Source organism: Panicum virgatum, chromosome 9K, assembly GCF_016808335.1.
Source record: "Panicum virgatum strain AP13 chromosome 9K, P.virgatum_v5, whole genome shotgun sequence".
Lineage (NCBI taxonomy): Eukaryota > Viridiplantae > Streptophyta > Magnoliopsida > Poales > Poaceae > Panicum > Panicum virgatum.
The window spans coordinates 17084688-17101719 of NC_053144.1; the positions used below are offsets into that span (position 1 = coordinate 17084688).

At 43.5% G+C, this 17032-nt stretch overlaps 1 protein-coding gene and 1 long non-coding RNA gene across 6 annotated transcripts; one reads left to right on the plus strand and one right to left on the minus strand.

The window, feature by feature from the left end:
* LOC120650474 lies at window positions 1–7591 on the plus strand. 5 transcript variants are annotated; one of them, XR_005665610.1, is made up of 6 exons: window positions 1–326; window positions 911–976; window positions 1187–2329; window positions 2437–2726; window positions 3757–5600; window positions 7227–7591. It is a non-coding gene; the product is annotated as an uncharacterized LOC120650474 (long non-coding RNA). The 5 variants fall into 5 exon arrangements; XR_005665609.1 differs by having other exon boundaries at window positions 1249–2329; XR_005665608.1 differs by having other exon boundaries at window positions 1–976.
* A 2756-nt stretch (window positions 7592–10347) lies between these two features.
* LOC120650476 lies at window positions 10348–13218 on the minus strand. The gene is made up of 4 exons (XM_039927623.1): window positions 12994–13218; window positions 12646–12716; window positions 10987–11076; window positions 10348–10700 (listed from the first exon to the last, which is right to left on the minus strand). The coding sequence occupies exons 1-4, from the start codon at window positions 13082–13084 to the stop codon at window positions 10677–10679; spliced, it is 276 nt and encodes a 91-aa protein (XP_039783557.1). The 5' UTR covers window positions 13085–13218; the 3' UTR covers window positions 10348–10676.
* Window positions 13219–17032: the final 3814 nt, after the last annotated feature.

Here is a 17032-nt window from a genome sequence, read left to right on the forward strand (position 1 = left end):
GCGGTGAGGGCGGCACCATCTCGGTACGCCTGTTGTGGCGGGAGCTACAGACCTCGCGCGGCGGGTGTTCGACGGAATGCCGCGCAGGAACGCCGCCACCGGCAACGCACTCATCAGGTGGGGCAAAGGCATTTGAGCTGTTCAGGACTTCTGGGGCATGACGAGGCAGAAGGACAGTGATGGGGCCTGTTAATTTGTGTGGCAACATTGTTGGGTGACAAAGAGTCAGTTTGACCGTTTCAACAATGTGTCTTGATTGTGTGGTGATTCATTATTCGCTAGTGGTGAAGGGTGAAATATCGTGTATCCTGGGTTCCTGACAATAGGTAACTATCCTCTATGTGCATTGTAATTCCTTTCTTATTGGCTCGTTCCACATCTCGAAAAAGAGAAAAATGTAGCGGGATGGGTATCATCATCACCATCAAGGAACAAGTGTAGATTCCTCATAATTTAATTGATGAGCATTTGTTTTCTTATTATAAATGCGTAGTCTTCAAGCAGTTGAAGCCTAAGCAGTCTGTTTGCAGTTCCTATGAAGTCAAGTTAGTTACATGAATTTTTACAACATCATGCAAGACTTTTGTGCAGCTATGGCTCAGTGATGCACTTGGTTATCAAAATATAGAAAGAAAATGCTTTTGAGAAAGCATCGGGGATGCCAGATGGTGCCTAAGTTGTTGATGTTCATTGACTGGCAACAATGACCTTTGCATGACTTATGTTTCATAGAATAGCAGCTAGCAATTTATGTATAAGTTAGTTTACTGAAATTTTCTACCTTGATTCATTAAAAGAACTTCCAGAAAATACATTATCCTAAACTTGGAAGTCAAATGTGAAATATATGTACTAAAACTTGGCCCTGAGATATCAATAGTTCATTTTCTGGTCATCATGATGTTTTCAGGAAGGTGGAATGGTATCAGGGATTGGGCTGCCATCTGCCGTGCCTCCCAAAATTTAGAGTAGACAGGTGACTTTTGTTAACATCATCATTAGTTTTTCAACTTGTGTTAAATTGATCCAGCTTGCATGCTTCCTTAGTCAACATCATCCTTTTAGCTAAGCAACTGCATTTTTTTTGTGATTTTATATATTCCAATTTTTTTCATTAAGCTTAGTAACAAGTAGCTGTGACTAAATGTGGAAGCTGATTTGATATGCATAGTTTTGTTTCTTGTAGTTGATATATCCACGCACCTATTGAGGACAGCAATGAGTTATTAGAGTTATTCATGATTACAGGCATGCCAGCAGCATATAGTTCTGCCTGTGAGTGGGCTGCTACATAAAGGAACACTGGGCTGGGACTGCATACAAGTTGGGGGAGAAGAGTCAAAAAATCTGTACGGTTGATATTTATAGAAGCTTTTATCACATTTGACATACTTTGTGAATCATTGCCAATGTCAGAGGCCGCCAAACTTAGCCAGGCGATCAGCCGATCAGCACCCTCTATTGTGGCTTGACCCCAAGGGGTGGAAGGACAGGTCATCATTGACACCCATTTTAGGATGAGCACCGGAGTGCAATTCGAGGTTTATGGCTGAAAATGCAGCTTCCATCATCGCGAAAAATACCTTCCTGATTGGACTATATATCACTTCACCAGTTGAGCTGTCATTGATGATATAGGAGACACCAATCTATCCTAGGATGTGTTCCTGAGTGCCTTTCAAGATGTATGGTTGAAAATGCTGCCTCCATTATTGACAACAATACCTTCTTGATTGGGCTATATTTCAGTTTGCCAGTTGAGCTGTCATTGACGATATAGGAGAGAAGTATGTAGCGCACACTGTATACAGACAATCTTAAAAACTTGCTCATCACCACAACCTGTGGATCCTTGCTGCGCGGTCGATTGCATCAATAGCCATCATGTTTCGGTTTTCGGACGTGTAGATCTTGCAGCAGATAAAGTTTGAGTGCATCATGCATTGATGCTGAGATTATCCTTTGCCTTTGGAGCAGGCGGAGAAGAGAGAACCTGGATGCATAAGCTGTATGAGGTGTTCTAAGTTGGTATCGGACAAGTCAACAGTGAAGTGGCCAGTATAGCCTTCCTATGTCTACTGTGATAAACAATCAGTCCAGGCAATAGCAGGATGGTTTAAGCCGATATTCAATATACAGGTAATAGCTTCTATAAAGAAGGGAGGAGGGGGGCCTCAAACAAGTCCAGTAAGATAGAATTCGTCCCCATTGTGGATTCAATTAGCAGGTCCTAATGTGATACCTAACAAGAGAGCTTTCTGAGAGCTGGTTTTGTCGTGATAAGAGTGTCTGATTACTTTCCGAGATAAGAAATGGATCTTCATTCAGGGTAATTACTAATTAGTTCCAGTTCAACTTCTTGATTGTTCTGAACTTGATGCTCAAAAGACAAATTACTAAGTTTACTGATAACGAACTGAAATCATTTTTTTGTAGGAGAAATGTTACGCGCTGAGCTGAATAATTGGGACTAGTCAGCAATCCAGGCAACATATGAACATGAAAATTTAAAAATTTTCTCAAGGAGCATCTCTTGGCAGAATTTCTTGAAGTAGGTATATTCAAGTCATCTTGAACTTGGGAGATTAGTTACTAGAGAAAGCATACCTTGCTTGAGTGATTTGGTTCCGTGCCTTGTTCCTCTTCGTCTCCCCCTTTCGCTGGGCATGGTTATATGAGTACGTGCCTGCACGGTGCAATAATGAGATGCTGCGGATTATGATAAGGTACTTGCAATAAACCCTTTTCTTGTCTTGTCAGCTGTCACTTGTTCTTTTGTGAGTCAGTTTTGCAAGGTGCCAGCCATGCAAGGATGTAGCATGTGCTTATCAGTCATAACTCGTCAGGTCCCTTTTCATCGTGAACGAAACAGAAACATATCAAGTTTTATCTTGAGATCTACAGCTGCATGACAAACTACAAGTTTTCGCATTTTACAAAGTTCTCAGTACTGTTGGTGTGATGCCTCATCAATTCTCAATAATATATATCCGTTTGTCTTTGTTATGCAACAGAAACTAGTATAGTAAAAAATAGTTTATTTCCTCACCTTGGTTAATAGGGTGCAAATTTTAAATTTCATTATCTTGACTTGTTTATTTTGTTTCTATATGTGAAGTGCAGCCTCTGACCATGGAACTGGGATCTAATGTAGTAGGTTGGGTCGACACACCCCACCAAAGAATCCTAGGCCCTAGGGAGCTTGTCAATTTACTATTAATGTATTCCTTTTTCATGATGAATGAGGAGCATCAGTAGTTGTTGTTAGTCTATATAATTCATTATAAACTGAGATCAAACAAAATATTGACTGCTGATCTTAAAGTAAGTTTAAGTTTCAGGTGGGAAGAAAGGAAGACCATAGTTTCAAACTAAACTGTTTTTTCTTAAGTAAAATAAAATACCCTTTACTAGTTTAGACAGAATATTTTATTGAAATATTTCAAACATTAGAAAAGTTATTTAAAAATTAGAGTATACTGTGAGTTTTTAGGTGGTTGCAAAATTCTCTGCTGTTTACACTATGATGAGTAATACTTGTGTAAGTTGCACCAGCTTGATACCAGTGTGATTTGGTAGCCCATATTGTTCCCCCATGCTTCCAGTCAATTTATTGATGTTATATTGCTCTTGATGGTTGAAAATATGATTAATAAACTATCTTTTTTTTTGCCTCTGCCTACCTGCCTGACGCCCCTCTCATTGCTTCACACCAGAGTTCTCTGTTTCTGATGTGCCATCTTACTAAAATTCCAGGATTTACATATGCAAAAAAAAATCAGGCATAACTGGTTCCTGATGCAGTCTGGAGCCACGACTAACGAGCAGCATGCTTGCAATTACAAACATGCATGATTCATCTGGGTTAGTCAGTCACACAAAGTTCTATTACATTCATATCAATCAGCAGTTATCTTCAAGTACTTGTCAAGCATCCTGTCCTTAGTCAAGTCAGTGAAGTACCCCTTCTCAACTTCGAGCCCTTGCTCTGCTGCAATCTGCTCAACCACGGTCTGAACTTGATAGGCACTGACATGATCTGGATCCAACAAGCATGCGATCTCTGTGCAATCATCACCATGGAGAAGCGCAAGAGCTTGCACAGTCGGAAGCCCTCCACCGCGTCCGCTTAATCTTCGAGTAATCCGCCTCACAGTTGCAACATCCTTTGAGAGCACTGGCACATTGTATCCCTCAAGAAAAGGTGTCGCGCCAACTGTTGTGGCCCCTTTTTCAGAAGAAACATTGGTTGGACCCTCATCAGGCTTAATTGGCAGAACATCAGGGAGCATGGTACCTGACCACTGGTTGCCCATGTGATTTGGCCGGTAGTAGCCGAGCTCACGCCGTATTGCACCTACAGACTTGCCTGTGGGATGGGCTGCTGCATAGAGGAACACTGGCACTGCATACAAAATTGGGCAAGAAGGGTCAAGCCTACCGTCTGTAACCGGAAGGTCCCGGGTTCGAGCCCCAGCCTCTGCACATTTGTGTGGGTAAGGCTTGGGGCTTAAAAACAACCCTTCCCCAGACCCCGCACAGTGCGGGAAGCCTACGGCACTGGGTACGCCCTTTAAGAGTCAAGTTTTTTTAATTGCTTATGTTTATTGTAGCTTAGAAATTTGGCATACCTTGAAAATCATTGCCAATGTCAGAAGCCAGCTGCTTAGCCAAGGAAGCTGCATCCTCCATTGTGGCTTGACCCAGGGGGTGGAAGGACAGGTCATCATTGACACCCATTCTAGGATGAGCACCGGAGTGCAATTCAAGGTTTATGGCTGAAAATGCAGCCTCCATCATCGCCAACAATACCTTCCTGATTGGACTATATATCACTTCACCGGTTGAGCTGTCATCGATAATATAGGAGACAAGTGTGTAGCGTACGCGGTTGTAGAGGCTATCTTCGAACTTGCTTAGCACCGCAACCTGAGGATCAGTCTTTGCTGCAAGATCAATTGCGGCAATAGCTGTGGGATTGCAGCTTTCAGAAATGTAGAGCTTGCAGCAGATAAACTTTTGAGTGCATCATGCTGAGATTGTCGTTTGCATTTGGAGCAAGCGGAGAAGATAGAACCTGGATAGCATAAGTTATGTGTGAGATTTTCGAAGCAGGGACTAGACATTCAGGGAAGTGACCAACACAGTGTCCCTATATCTGCTGGCACCACAAGATATTTTTGGCCAGTTTGTAGCGGAATCAGTACATTGGCAAACTATGTGCCTTTGGATCTTCTCACAGACAAATACCTTGTTTCCAAATTACCGGTAATAGCTTCTATAAAGAAAAAGAAAACAAAAACTGAAACTTAGTCCAATAAGACAGAGCTTGTTGACAGGAGTTTATTCAGTAAACAGGTCCTTTGTGATTCCTAACAAGGCTGCTATTTGGGAGGCTGGGGCTTTGTCATTTGTCATATCAATTGTTAGATTACTTCCTCGGATAAAAATCAGATAATTTAGTTATTCATCTGCAAAGCTATATTCAGTTTTCTGCTGACAAATCAAAATATTTAAATATTTTTGTAGGAGAAATGTTCCACCAAGCTGAATACTTGGTACCAAGTTCAGAGACAGCAATGCAGGCAGCACATCAACAGGTAATTTTCTTCTCGAGGAGCATGCTTCTCTTTTAGCAGAATTTCTCGAGGCAGGCTTAGGATAGGATGTTTGGTGCCTGGAGATTCGAATCATCTTGAACTGTGGGGGGATTAGGTGCTAGAGGAATAACATACCTCGTCTGCTTGATTGAGCTCCATGGCTTGCTTGTTCTTGGTCTCCCCCCTTTCTCCGCGTGTGGTTCTTCAATCAGTGCCGGTTCCTGCTGGTTGATTGAACAAGGGCCCTTTTATAGCGAGATACGCATCATGAGGGGTTACTTGCTAGGAACCCTTTTTGTGCTCTGGTTAGGCCGTGTTTAGTTCCGTTGAAAAAAAAAATTTCAAAGGAATCTTACTAATTTGAAGTACTAAATGAAATCTATTTATAAAACTTTTTTGCACAGATGGGTTGTAAATCGCGAGACGAATCTAATGATGCTAATTAATCCATGATTAATCAATAACTAGCGAATGGTTACTGTAGAATCACTGTTGTAAATCATGGATTAAGTAGGCTCATTAGATTCGTCCCGCGATTTACAGCCCATCTATGTAAAAAATTTTGTAAATAAACTTCATTTAGTACTTCATGCATGTGTCGAACCAATCGATGTGACTTTTTTTTTTGTGTTTACGGAATTTATCGGATCTAAACAGGGCCTTACTTGTTTTTTGCGAGTCAAGTTTAGCAAAGGTCCCATCCCAACGCCATGTAATTTGTAAGGGCGCAGCATGTGCTTATCAGCTTTCTGACTCATCATCAGCCAGCCGGCGCCCCCTGCATCACGATTCACAAACCACAAGCGGCGGCTTAGCAAGGCCGATTAACTTTTTTTTTTTTGAAAACTAGGCCGATTATCTTGAGATCCACAGCAGCATGCCACCTCTCAAATTTGTTTTATAAGCCCATGGTATTATATTATGGCGCGTCATCATCCATTCAATCAAATCAGTCCCTGGTATTTAAGCATCGTCAGCTCAACCTCTTACAATTTTGCTTGTTTCATGAGTCAAGGATCTTGTCTGCGACTACCCCCTTCTAGTGGCAAGTACAATGTCATTGTCCACCTTGAGCACACGGTTTCGCAAAAACCATCTTCCAGAAGAGAGTGTTTTTCTTTTCTTTTCCTTTTTTTTCCCTGTGAAATGGTGAGAATAGACGACAGACTGATTGAGGTCTGTGTGCATCCCAAAATAACAATAAAGCTGTATTGATTTGGTTTGCCACACAGCACTAATGCGGTCAAGCCCAGTGAGAAGTGAGGATGTGTTTAGTTTGCGAAAAAGTTTAGATTTTGGTACTGTAGCATATTTCGTTGTTACTTGACAAATATTATCCAATCATGGACTAATTAGACTTAAAAATTTATCTTGTGCTAATCAGTTAGACTGTGTAATTAGTTATTTTTTTAATTGTTTTTAATGCTCCGTGCGTTCATAAAAAATTCGATGCTCCATGCATGTGCATCTATTGCCGCCCTGTGTGCATCAACTGTTGATCCCATAAAAAAGGCTTGGCAACGGAAAGCGGTTGGGTCTGCGTGTACCTCCATGAATGACCGCCCTGAGTTTACTGATGGCAACAAGAGCAAGGTCACTGACAGCTCCACTGTTTTCCTCTTGCAGCAGGGTCGTCTTCTGATTCCAGTTCTGTTTGGCCTGGAAGGCTCGCGGCGTGCTGCAGAGATCAGAAAATGCCAGCTCCCGGAGGCATCCGGGGACTAAGCAGGAGGAGGTCTGCTCTAATCGCGCGCGAGGCCAAGGGGGCACGCGGAACACGCCGGTGGAGCGTCGTGTGGCTCCGGAGGGCACCGCGCCTTGCAGGGTGCGCGTTACAGTTACACGAGGTCTGCCTGTTTATCCGCTCCGTGTCCGTGTGGATAGGATAGGATCGGCCGGCTATCAGCCAGCCACTGGCTGCTGCGTAGAGTAGATCACGTGCACCGTACTCTAAAGCGTTCTGGTCTGGACTGTCGTCGTCCACGCGCCTGCATGTCTTTTGGCCGTGTTTGGTTTTTTTCATGGAATTACTGTAGTACGCTTTGACCGCTAATTTAGAGTATCAAATGAAGTCTAATTACAAAATCACCTTCACAACTCCCTGTAAATCGCGAGACGAATCTAATGAGGCCTTTGACCGCGTGATTCGAGGAAGGTTACTGTAGTATCACTGTAGCAAATCATCGATTGATTACCGTCATTAGATTCGTCTCGGAAAATTACACTCATCCCTGAAAAAGTTTTGCAAATAGATTTTATTTAGTACTCCATGCGGACGTTCGTCTTTTTATGTAAATTTGATTTGATGGTTTACCAAACACGACTTTGAAAAGATTCGCGTTGACGCTATATCTATGCATCTGAGTTCTGACCTTGAGGACTACTCAACAGGAGTACCCGTGATCGTCTTCTTTCTTGGCTTTTTACCATGGAGGTCGTTGCGGTAACATTGTTTTTTTTCTTTCGAAGAACAACAATGCTTGTTGTTAACCGAGAAATCAGTGTCTCGGTCACGTGCCGAGTCCAAGCACCGAGCTAATCTGGGTGGCTTTTATGGTAACGAGCTATAACAAGAGAGTACCACGCAGCTAAGTTTATCTCGAATTCTAAACAATTCCAGTGTCACCTTTTTACAATCCAACGACCAGCTTTCTCGTTCCTACAGGCTGCTTTGCTGGAAGCCTGGAACAACCGGACACAGAATCGCGATGTCCAGGCCAAAGGGTGTGACACACCGTACACGCGATATATCACTCTTTTTCTCCAGCTTTGCATGATTATTCTTGTGCGTTCGCTGAAAGCTTGGATGAACGCGTGTCGCTGCCCACCCCGTTGCGTTGACGTTCACGAAAGTTCCGGGGCACCAGTATGTGCACGCCGTGCGCTGGACCGGACGCGCGCATCGGCGGCCGTGTGTGCGCGTGTATTGGGTCACGCGCACGTTTTTCGCGAGACCCGTGATTTCAAGTTCGGTTGAGTACATCTCTAGCAGATTGATTAGCTATTTTTGATTCTATGTATGACTCTCTAAACAAATTGTTGTTCATATTAAAGGCAATCCTAACTCAAAGCACTACAAGTGGTTTTTATACTTGTCATGTCATATAGACACTACTCATAGAAACTACTTCCCCAATAGATAGTTTCTTCAAAAATAATTGACATCTAATCATGTCTTTTCTCTCTCTTTTCTCCCTCCAATTCTATTTTCTTTTCTTTTGGTTGTCGTGTAGACATGGTTTATACAGTATAAGACCTGGTTTCTTCATCTTTTTTCTTCTCTCTTCATTAACTCTCTTGCCACCTCAGCTTTTTACTTACATGACAATGTATTTAATGCTATACAAACTAGTTGAGTTGGAGGGTTGGGACTACCGAGACTTACTCCAACATAGTCTCCATCTCCTACTCCAAATCCCAACAGCTCCACACACTTATGCGTGGGTCCCAGGCGTCATCCTCTTCCTCTCTCTCCTTCCTCATCCTCCGGTCGGCCTCATGCAGTCACGTTACTCTTCCTCTCTGCTCCTCTCCGCCCCAGCCCGACAGCCCTCACGCCGGCTCTCTCCGCCACCCCCCTCGGCAACGGCGGCCAGCCTCTCTCTCCCCTTCCCGTTCCAGCGGCGGTGGTGGCGCAAGAAGCCGCGTTCGATTCGCCGCACCGGCCCTCTCTGCCTACTCCCCCGGCAATGGCAGCGGCGGCCAGCCCGTCCCTCCCCTTCCCATTCCGGCGACGACGGCGGCACAGGAAGCCACGCGAAGACGACGACCGCGCTCAATTCGGCAGAGCTCGAGGACACTGGACACGACGGCTCCGCGCGGCTCGTGGCGACAGTGGGCAGATCTCGCCTGCGCGGCCGTACGGCAGAGAGGACGACGGCTGGGAGCTCGCCAGCGAGGCGGAGGCAGCACATGGAGGCTTGCTGCGGTGGAATTGACGCGAGGCCGGCGGGCGGGTGGGCGCGCGAGTGGGGGATGGCGAGGCGCAGCCGCGAGGCAAAAATGCCTAGTGGGGAGATGCCGAACGAGGTGGAGAGCCGAGCAAAATAGCTAGACTGTTGGATCGCTAATTGAACGCCATTTTCTTTTTCTTTTTTACCTAGTCAAGAGGGTATACAGAGTCTCCTGAAGATGCTCTATAATCTCGTTAGACTTCATTTTCCATTAAGAAAAAAACGGCGACCTATCATCATCACCAGAAACATGTTTAGAGGATTCTTGTTTAGAGGAGGGTTAATGTTTTTATGTAAATCAAACTCTTGTTGAACTCAGGTTGCTTCATTCTTAAGTGCATCGGCTGCGCTCCTACCAAATTTTCAAAAAAAAAAAAAATCATCACCAGAAAGGCATGCCCACCAGAAACGGACGCAGCGCCTGCCATTGCCTTTCATAATCCCGCAAACTATCTTACATTCCGCATTGCATCTTGGAGAAGAAAATGGAATAGTCATGTTTCAATCATTTTGGTTTGAACCAAGTTCAACAACAGAAACCCTAAAAATAGCGAATCCGGTCGCCACCATTGTTGGTGTCGGGCTCCGCTTCTGCTTAAATAATCTGCAACCTCACCAAAAACAATTGATACATCTTCAGATTAACAATAACCGAATTATTGCCACTATGGAGGCGCAAATGCTTTCCACATTGTTAAGGAACCGAAATTGCAAACTGTGCAAAATAACCGAACAAGTTTTCTTTATAAGTTCAACTCGAACTGATAGCAAAGTGACAAGCCGGTAATTGAGCATGGTGTCCAAAGCATGCTGGAAGTAGAGGGAATCAGGAAAAATGTAGGTGGCAACACAACTTAAACATCAATTAATCAATCACGACAAACAAGTACATATGCAGTGTCCGCTGACATGCTAACATGAAGTTACACTGCTGCAACATTATTCATGGTGACCGAGAGTAAAGTGTAGCTTCTCCAAATCTTTGCCTACAATAAATCAAAATCTCTGGTTGCCACTATTCATCGTCAACAACTGAAAGCACAACATAACATTTCTTTTTTTATTTAACATAGTTGCATGGCCGCAGAAAGGTGGTTCAAGTGTTCAACTCTGGTGCAACCAGCTAGGCCGCCTGTGCTGGGGCCGCCTGTAGTGGAGTCATATTTTGAAACAGTATTAGATTTCAAGAATTCACAAATCTCAACCCCATTGTATTAAAAACAAAATAAGGCTACAGTTAACACAGGTGCCATAAGATTGAGACACATAGCATCATTTTCATAGCACTGGAAGCAACACTTCAGTTTCAACAAACTATTTCTGCTTTCTCTGCATTTCTCTCACCAATTCGGTCATCGTATGTCAGGTACTAATTAATTCCAACAGACAAAGCAGTTCAACCTTAAATAAAACGACTAAACGTTCAAAAGTACCTCTGGCTTTTCTTCCTTCTTCCCGCCAGCAAAAAACTTGTAACCACCATAAATAAGACCACCCCACATAGATAAGCTGGCTAGCACAAACTGCATAAGAAAACATGGTTAATTGTAAAAAATATTCATAAAACCCGAAGCAAGAAAAACTAATTTCAACAGACATGCAGTCGGGCCCAAAAAATAAATAAAAAACTATTGATATTCTTTTGGAGAAAACAAAATTCAACTATCATTGATGTATCAGAAGCAGACCTATAACAAAATTACAACAGCATAAACAAACTCAATCAAATGCAGCAGATATCATATAACCACACCACAATGTAATAAGACAAATAAATTCCACAAAGACACTGCTTAATGACAGGTCGACGGCCGAGCATATATTTAGTTCCTTAAAAAACTATTTATTTTTACATAGCAGAACTGCATAACAGTATGTAGAAAAATGGACCAAAGGCCTAGTTTCATATTAAAATATTTAAAGATACACGTCGTATAGTTTGGTTTTGGTCAGATACTGTTTAGTGTTATCAACTATAAGAAGTAATTTAAAAATCATTCTAACCTGCCTAGCCTTGCAGACATGTACAATGGGAGGAAAGAAAAAAAAAGGAATTTCCTTATATGCCACCCAGAGAACTCATAATCACTCGTATGCCATTGATGTGTCTATGACACATGGGTCAAGAAAAAAATGGGGGAGGAGGTGGCATCAGAGGCAACAAGTGCACTGCAGGGGTTTACTTGACGTCACCCGTTGGGATCCTAGCCCCATCAATTAGGCCCTACCTGCTGCCAGGCACCAATCTAGAACATTCGGTGGTATGGAAACAGTATGTCAACATAGTTAGGCTAGAGGCATGCCCGCTGGGTAATTGCAACCAACTAAGGTACATAGCTAGACACTGTACTTTACATGAAGCATGCCACTTTCAAACGAGGGATCAGGGTCTTATAGGATGAAACTCGATGATACGGGCAAGTAAGAAATCTAGTACTGTAAATGAAAATTATAGTACTGTAAATGAAAATTATAGATAAAGAACATGTTTGCAGTGCCAGTCATTTTCCTGAATGTGGCTAGAAAATGCATATGGGAAGGTACATAGCATTAGAACCAAATCTTGTTTAATTCTATCAATAGGAATTAATATCACAAGCCAAGAGAAATACTGATCCAAGTGATGACAGGCAATAAACAGATGTAGGTAAACCTGTAATATGAATACATGACCAAAAAGGCGAAAAGAATGGGACTACTGGAACTTATGCAGCTACTACCCATAAGATATTCTACAGCTTCTCTTAAGCACAGAAATGAATTCATGAATTATTTGACTGAGTCTCATCAAGGGAGTACATGTGTTCAGAGACCAACTCTCCTAAAGAGCTTTAAAGAAAAGCTGTATTTGTTCGGATGATATATATACATTCCTCTAAGTTGTCATAACAAACACAGACCATATGAGCAAGAGTACGTAATTTATGCTAGAATCATGCAAGGTAATGTAACTTCTTTTAAAAAAAATCTGTGCAAGAAAAACATATAATCCTTTCACTTATTGTACGGCAACTCCTACACGATGAACATCAAGGACTCGAATGCCATTAGCTGCAATGAATTAAAACAAGATATTCAGAGGGGAAACTCACGTGCTCTTCCTTCCACTTGCTCGGGCTCAGCGGGTCTTTCCACATCGGCACCTTCGCGGACCCATGGCCGTCTGTCAAGCACGCAAAACGAACCCATCAGCAATGTAAACCATCAATCGCAACTATATTTTGCCACAAAAAAAATCAAGTAAAAAGGGCGCCGCCTGATCGCAGGACGCTTCGTATGCACATCCAATCTAACCGCATCGAACCCCGCCACGGAATCCCAGATCAAAATCGCAGCCAAGGGGGGGACCTGGCGAGGCGGATCCAGGAACTGGCCCACCGATCCAAACTACCGGCGCGCGCGACTCGCGGATCTGGGAGGGGCGGAAGGTGGAGGCGTACCTGCGGCACCGGCGAGGCGGCGGCGAGAGACGAGGCGGGCGAGGGGGGAGGAGGAGGAGGACGCCGCCGCCGCAACGAGGCGAGATGCCATCGCGACGATTCGACTCGTTCAGGTCTGGCCGTGTCGCGCTTGGGACCGTCTCGCTTCTTCTGCGGAGGATTAAGACTTCAGAGTGGAAGAGGAGGCTGTTCTAGAGCTTCTTTTTTTTTTTGAGCCGATGTTCTAGAGCTTCTAGGGTCTCCAGGTTTTTATCGTGGGCTGGGCCAGGCGAGTCGAGACGGGTCCAGTAGTGAGTAGTCGGAGTAGTTTCGTTTTTCTTTTTCTTCTGGGGTCCCGGTTTTTATTTAGTTAATTTTTTGTAATAAAAAAATTAGTTATTTTTTCCATTTTCAAGTGCTCACGTAGATATTCATTCTTAGGACTGCGATTGATATTTTTTTAATAATTGATATCATCCATGTTTACTTCTTATATTTTTAGTACTTCCTATTTGTATGATCTTTATTTCTCATTGTAAATATTATTGGTCCCTTAACATAGATTGTTACCGTAATGAAAATGTATGGTTTTCTAGTATATTGTACTATTCTAATAGTGAAAATTAATTATTTATTAGAATATATTTGATTGTTCCAATTATAAAAATTAACCAATTGGTCTATGGAACTACTTGTTTGTCATACATGTGGATCTATTTTGTTCACATTCAAGAATGGTTTTACGCTAGGTTTATTTTTGCATTGTAGGCTCATTAGTTGCAACGAATCTGTCTCACTTTATGCACTATCTTGTTTGTGGTGTGGACATATTTAATGTGCATTTGAAGATAATTTATTTATGGAAGTAAATTGTGTGCATATTCATGTATACGAGTGTCTTTGCATCTCTATTGTGTTATAAATGAAAAAAGAAAAAAAAGAAGGTCCTCATCGAGTACCTTACAAACACCATAAAACTCGAGGTTGATAAATATAGTCTCATTTCTAATCTCCAAGGGGACGAAACAAACATTTGAAGGCAGGGGCGGAGCCAGGACCCGTGCTGGGCGTGCTGCAGCACGGGTCCAGCTCGGTCCACCCCATGTAAGCCTGCGTAGTATTTAGACCAAAGGAGCACTATTTTGGCATAATTTTAATTAACTTGGTATTGTTCCACTGGTTTAGCCCGGGCTGGAGGGGCTTTCTAGCTCCGCCCCTGTTTGAAGACAAAACCAATTTGAAGGCAAGTAGCTTGTTGATTCGTTTTGATTATTTAGCATTTCCATCCAAACTATAAAAAGAACAGTGTACATGCATGTGTCTAGCCCGTGCGGGTGCACTGGTTGACGACTCAGCCCGTACCCAACAACTCGCAATGCGGAACATCGATCTAACGCGCGTGATCGTTCTTCCGAACTATGTTTGCGTCGCATGAATGTAACACCCCAGGTGTTAATCACCTATAATTAAAATTAATCACGGGCTTAACTAGTTAATTAGAGACCTAATTCTTCGGGTACAAATGGAGTCGCCAAAATCGACTGAAGTTCAGTCCAAAATTCTGGAGTCAGAGGAAACAGGATACTCCGGGTATGAAACCGGAAATTCCGGATTTACCCGGATACTCCGGATATTCTTCTGGATACTCCGGACCTGAAACTTTATATCTCATGTTTTGATCCTTTTGCTGTTCCCAAACGTTATAAAACCTTATTCACTCTCTCTCGTGCTCTCTTTCACACTCTCCCGTGTTCTTTCACTCTCTCCCGTGCTCTCTCTCACCCCAAACCCTAGGGGTTCAAAACCCTCCATCTACCCTTGATCCAAGGCCACGCGAGCTTCACTTGGGTGGTGGATCATCTATCCCGCGTGCTCCATCCCTGGACGGCTTGGATTCGAGCCCTTGGTGCAAGGAAGAGCTCACCCCAAGGTAAATAAGCTAGGGTTCGGCAAATCCCGTGTTCTAGGGGGTTTGAATTGATTTCCTCCGATCAATCATCTTCTTAAGGATCAATCTACTAAGGTCTATGTGGAATTCGATTTTTGTGAATTGGTTTTGCTAGAAATCACGATTTCAATTTTTGGGGCGAAAAATGCTGTCGGGTCCGGAGACTCCGGGTATAAGCCCGGATACTCCGGATTTTTGACACTCCGGGCGAAACTCCGGGTATAGCCCCGGAAACTCCGGATTTGGGAATCCGAATGTTCCGGATTTAAATCCGGACATTCCGGTTTTGCAGAGTTATGGACGTCGGGTTGTGTGGTTAGTAGTATTTGTAGTCGGTTAAGGTTTATTTCAAAGTTTCAAATTATATTGCATACATTCTCATGTCATATGCACACGTATAGACGCCGCCGCTGAAGGAGTCGTATACGAGGTGGTTGCGGAGCCACAGGAGCAGCAGGGGCAAGCCCCGTAGCAGGAGGATCGTGGGGAGCAAGTCCAAGGCCCATCTCACCCTAGCACTGAGCCGCAGACTCAAGGCAAGCTCCGGTGCATGTCCTATTAATTTAAATTATGAATCATTATGTATATGTTTTTATCTACTACTTGTGCATTATGTATTAGGAATTGAATGGAACCCTAGCTGCATGATCCCTAGGTTTCCTTGAGTTTTTACTAGTATGTCTAGGTCGATAGCGGTGCTAGGCTAAATAAGTCCGGTAGAAGTCGGGTGATTTCGCGTCACTCGCGAGACACAGGAAACTTTAGAAGACGAGTAATTTCCGGTTACTCACGAGATACATTATTATCTTTATACATCAGTATTTGTGAAATGGATTGAAATGGATATGGAGATGTGAGACCGGGCGGGGATGATGGTATTAGGTGTGACAGCAGGACAGGGTTCCTGGGTGTCTTAGCCCCGTCCGTGTCGATTAAGGACCGGTCGTTGTGGCAATGCTGATCGGGGATTGAATTGTACTAACCGCATGCCGGGAGTAGGAGGTAGTCGAAACCGGTGAGCCGAGTACTGCTTTGCTTCGAAAGTACAGGAACCCACACCCAACTCCTGGGGCGAGTCGAGTAGTCGCGGAGAATTGGGATGTATATATTTACTTTTGGTGGTCTCACGTTGAGCTCGGCTGACCATATGTCGTTGGGCTGGTTCCTATAGTTCGAGGCGGGGAGGGGAAAGATTGGTGCGTGGGGTCCGACGGGGCTTTTGCGTGCCGTGTTGGTTAGGTCCACCTTGCAAGGTTAAATCGGATCGATTCGCCGTGTCTCGCGGATATGAGGGCCTTGATCTCTTTGTCTCCTCATAGCGAATGAGTTAGGATATTAGAGATATAAAAATGGATACTATTCTGAATTCTTAATTGGATGCTCCAACATGCGTGTGTAGATATGCAAACATTAGTGAGAGTCTATCTATATAAAATATGCGGCTAAAACATTGAAAGTAAGGAGACACCTCTAGTTGCTATTTCTGCAAAACAAACCACCAGCCAGATGCCGTGCATGCCTAGGTATGTGGGCTAAGTTATACCCACTGGTCGGGTAACCCTTGCTGAGTATTAGTATACTCAGGGTTTGTTATTAAATTATTTTCAGGTGTAGAAGCTACCCGGATTCTCATTGGTGGGCTCGATGTGACGTCCTCGTGTCGTCGTAGTTTTTCTTTACTTGATTTCATTTGCTTTTTCCCATTGAAAATTTTCCACAGGTTAGACTCTCTCTTCCGCTGCTATCAATTCTTATGTTAATTCTAAATTAAAAGCTATTCTGTAAGCAATTTAAAATTAATTACTATTTTTGTAAGAATATTTCATGCTGGTACCTTCTGCGCTCGCCTTCGTGCGAGACTTCTGGTGTGTTTCGATCGGCCTGTGGGTTGAAAACAGTATGTCAAATTACACTTAATTAAACTAATGCGTCAAGTGATGGCGGTTACGCTTAATTAAGTGTTTTAACTCGACGGGTCTGTCACAATGGGCCGCAGTCTGATGCTGCCCATGCATATGGTCAGTCCGTCTTGAGCACCGGATGCAGAAGCGAGGGCGGGAACAGGGTCTTGGCTCCGGTGGCCTCCAGGATCCTGTGGCCGAGCGGGCGGCT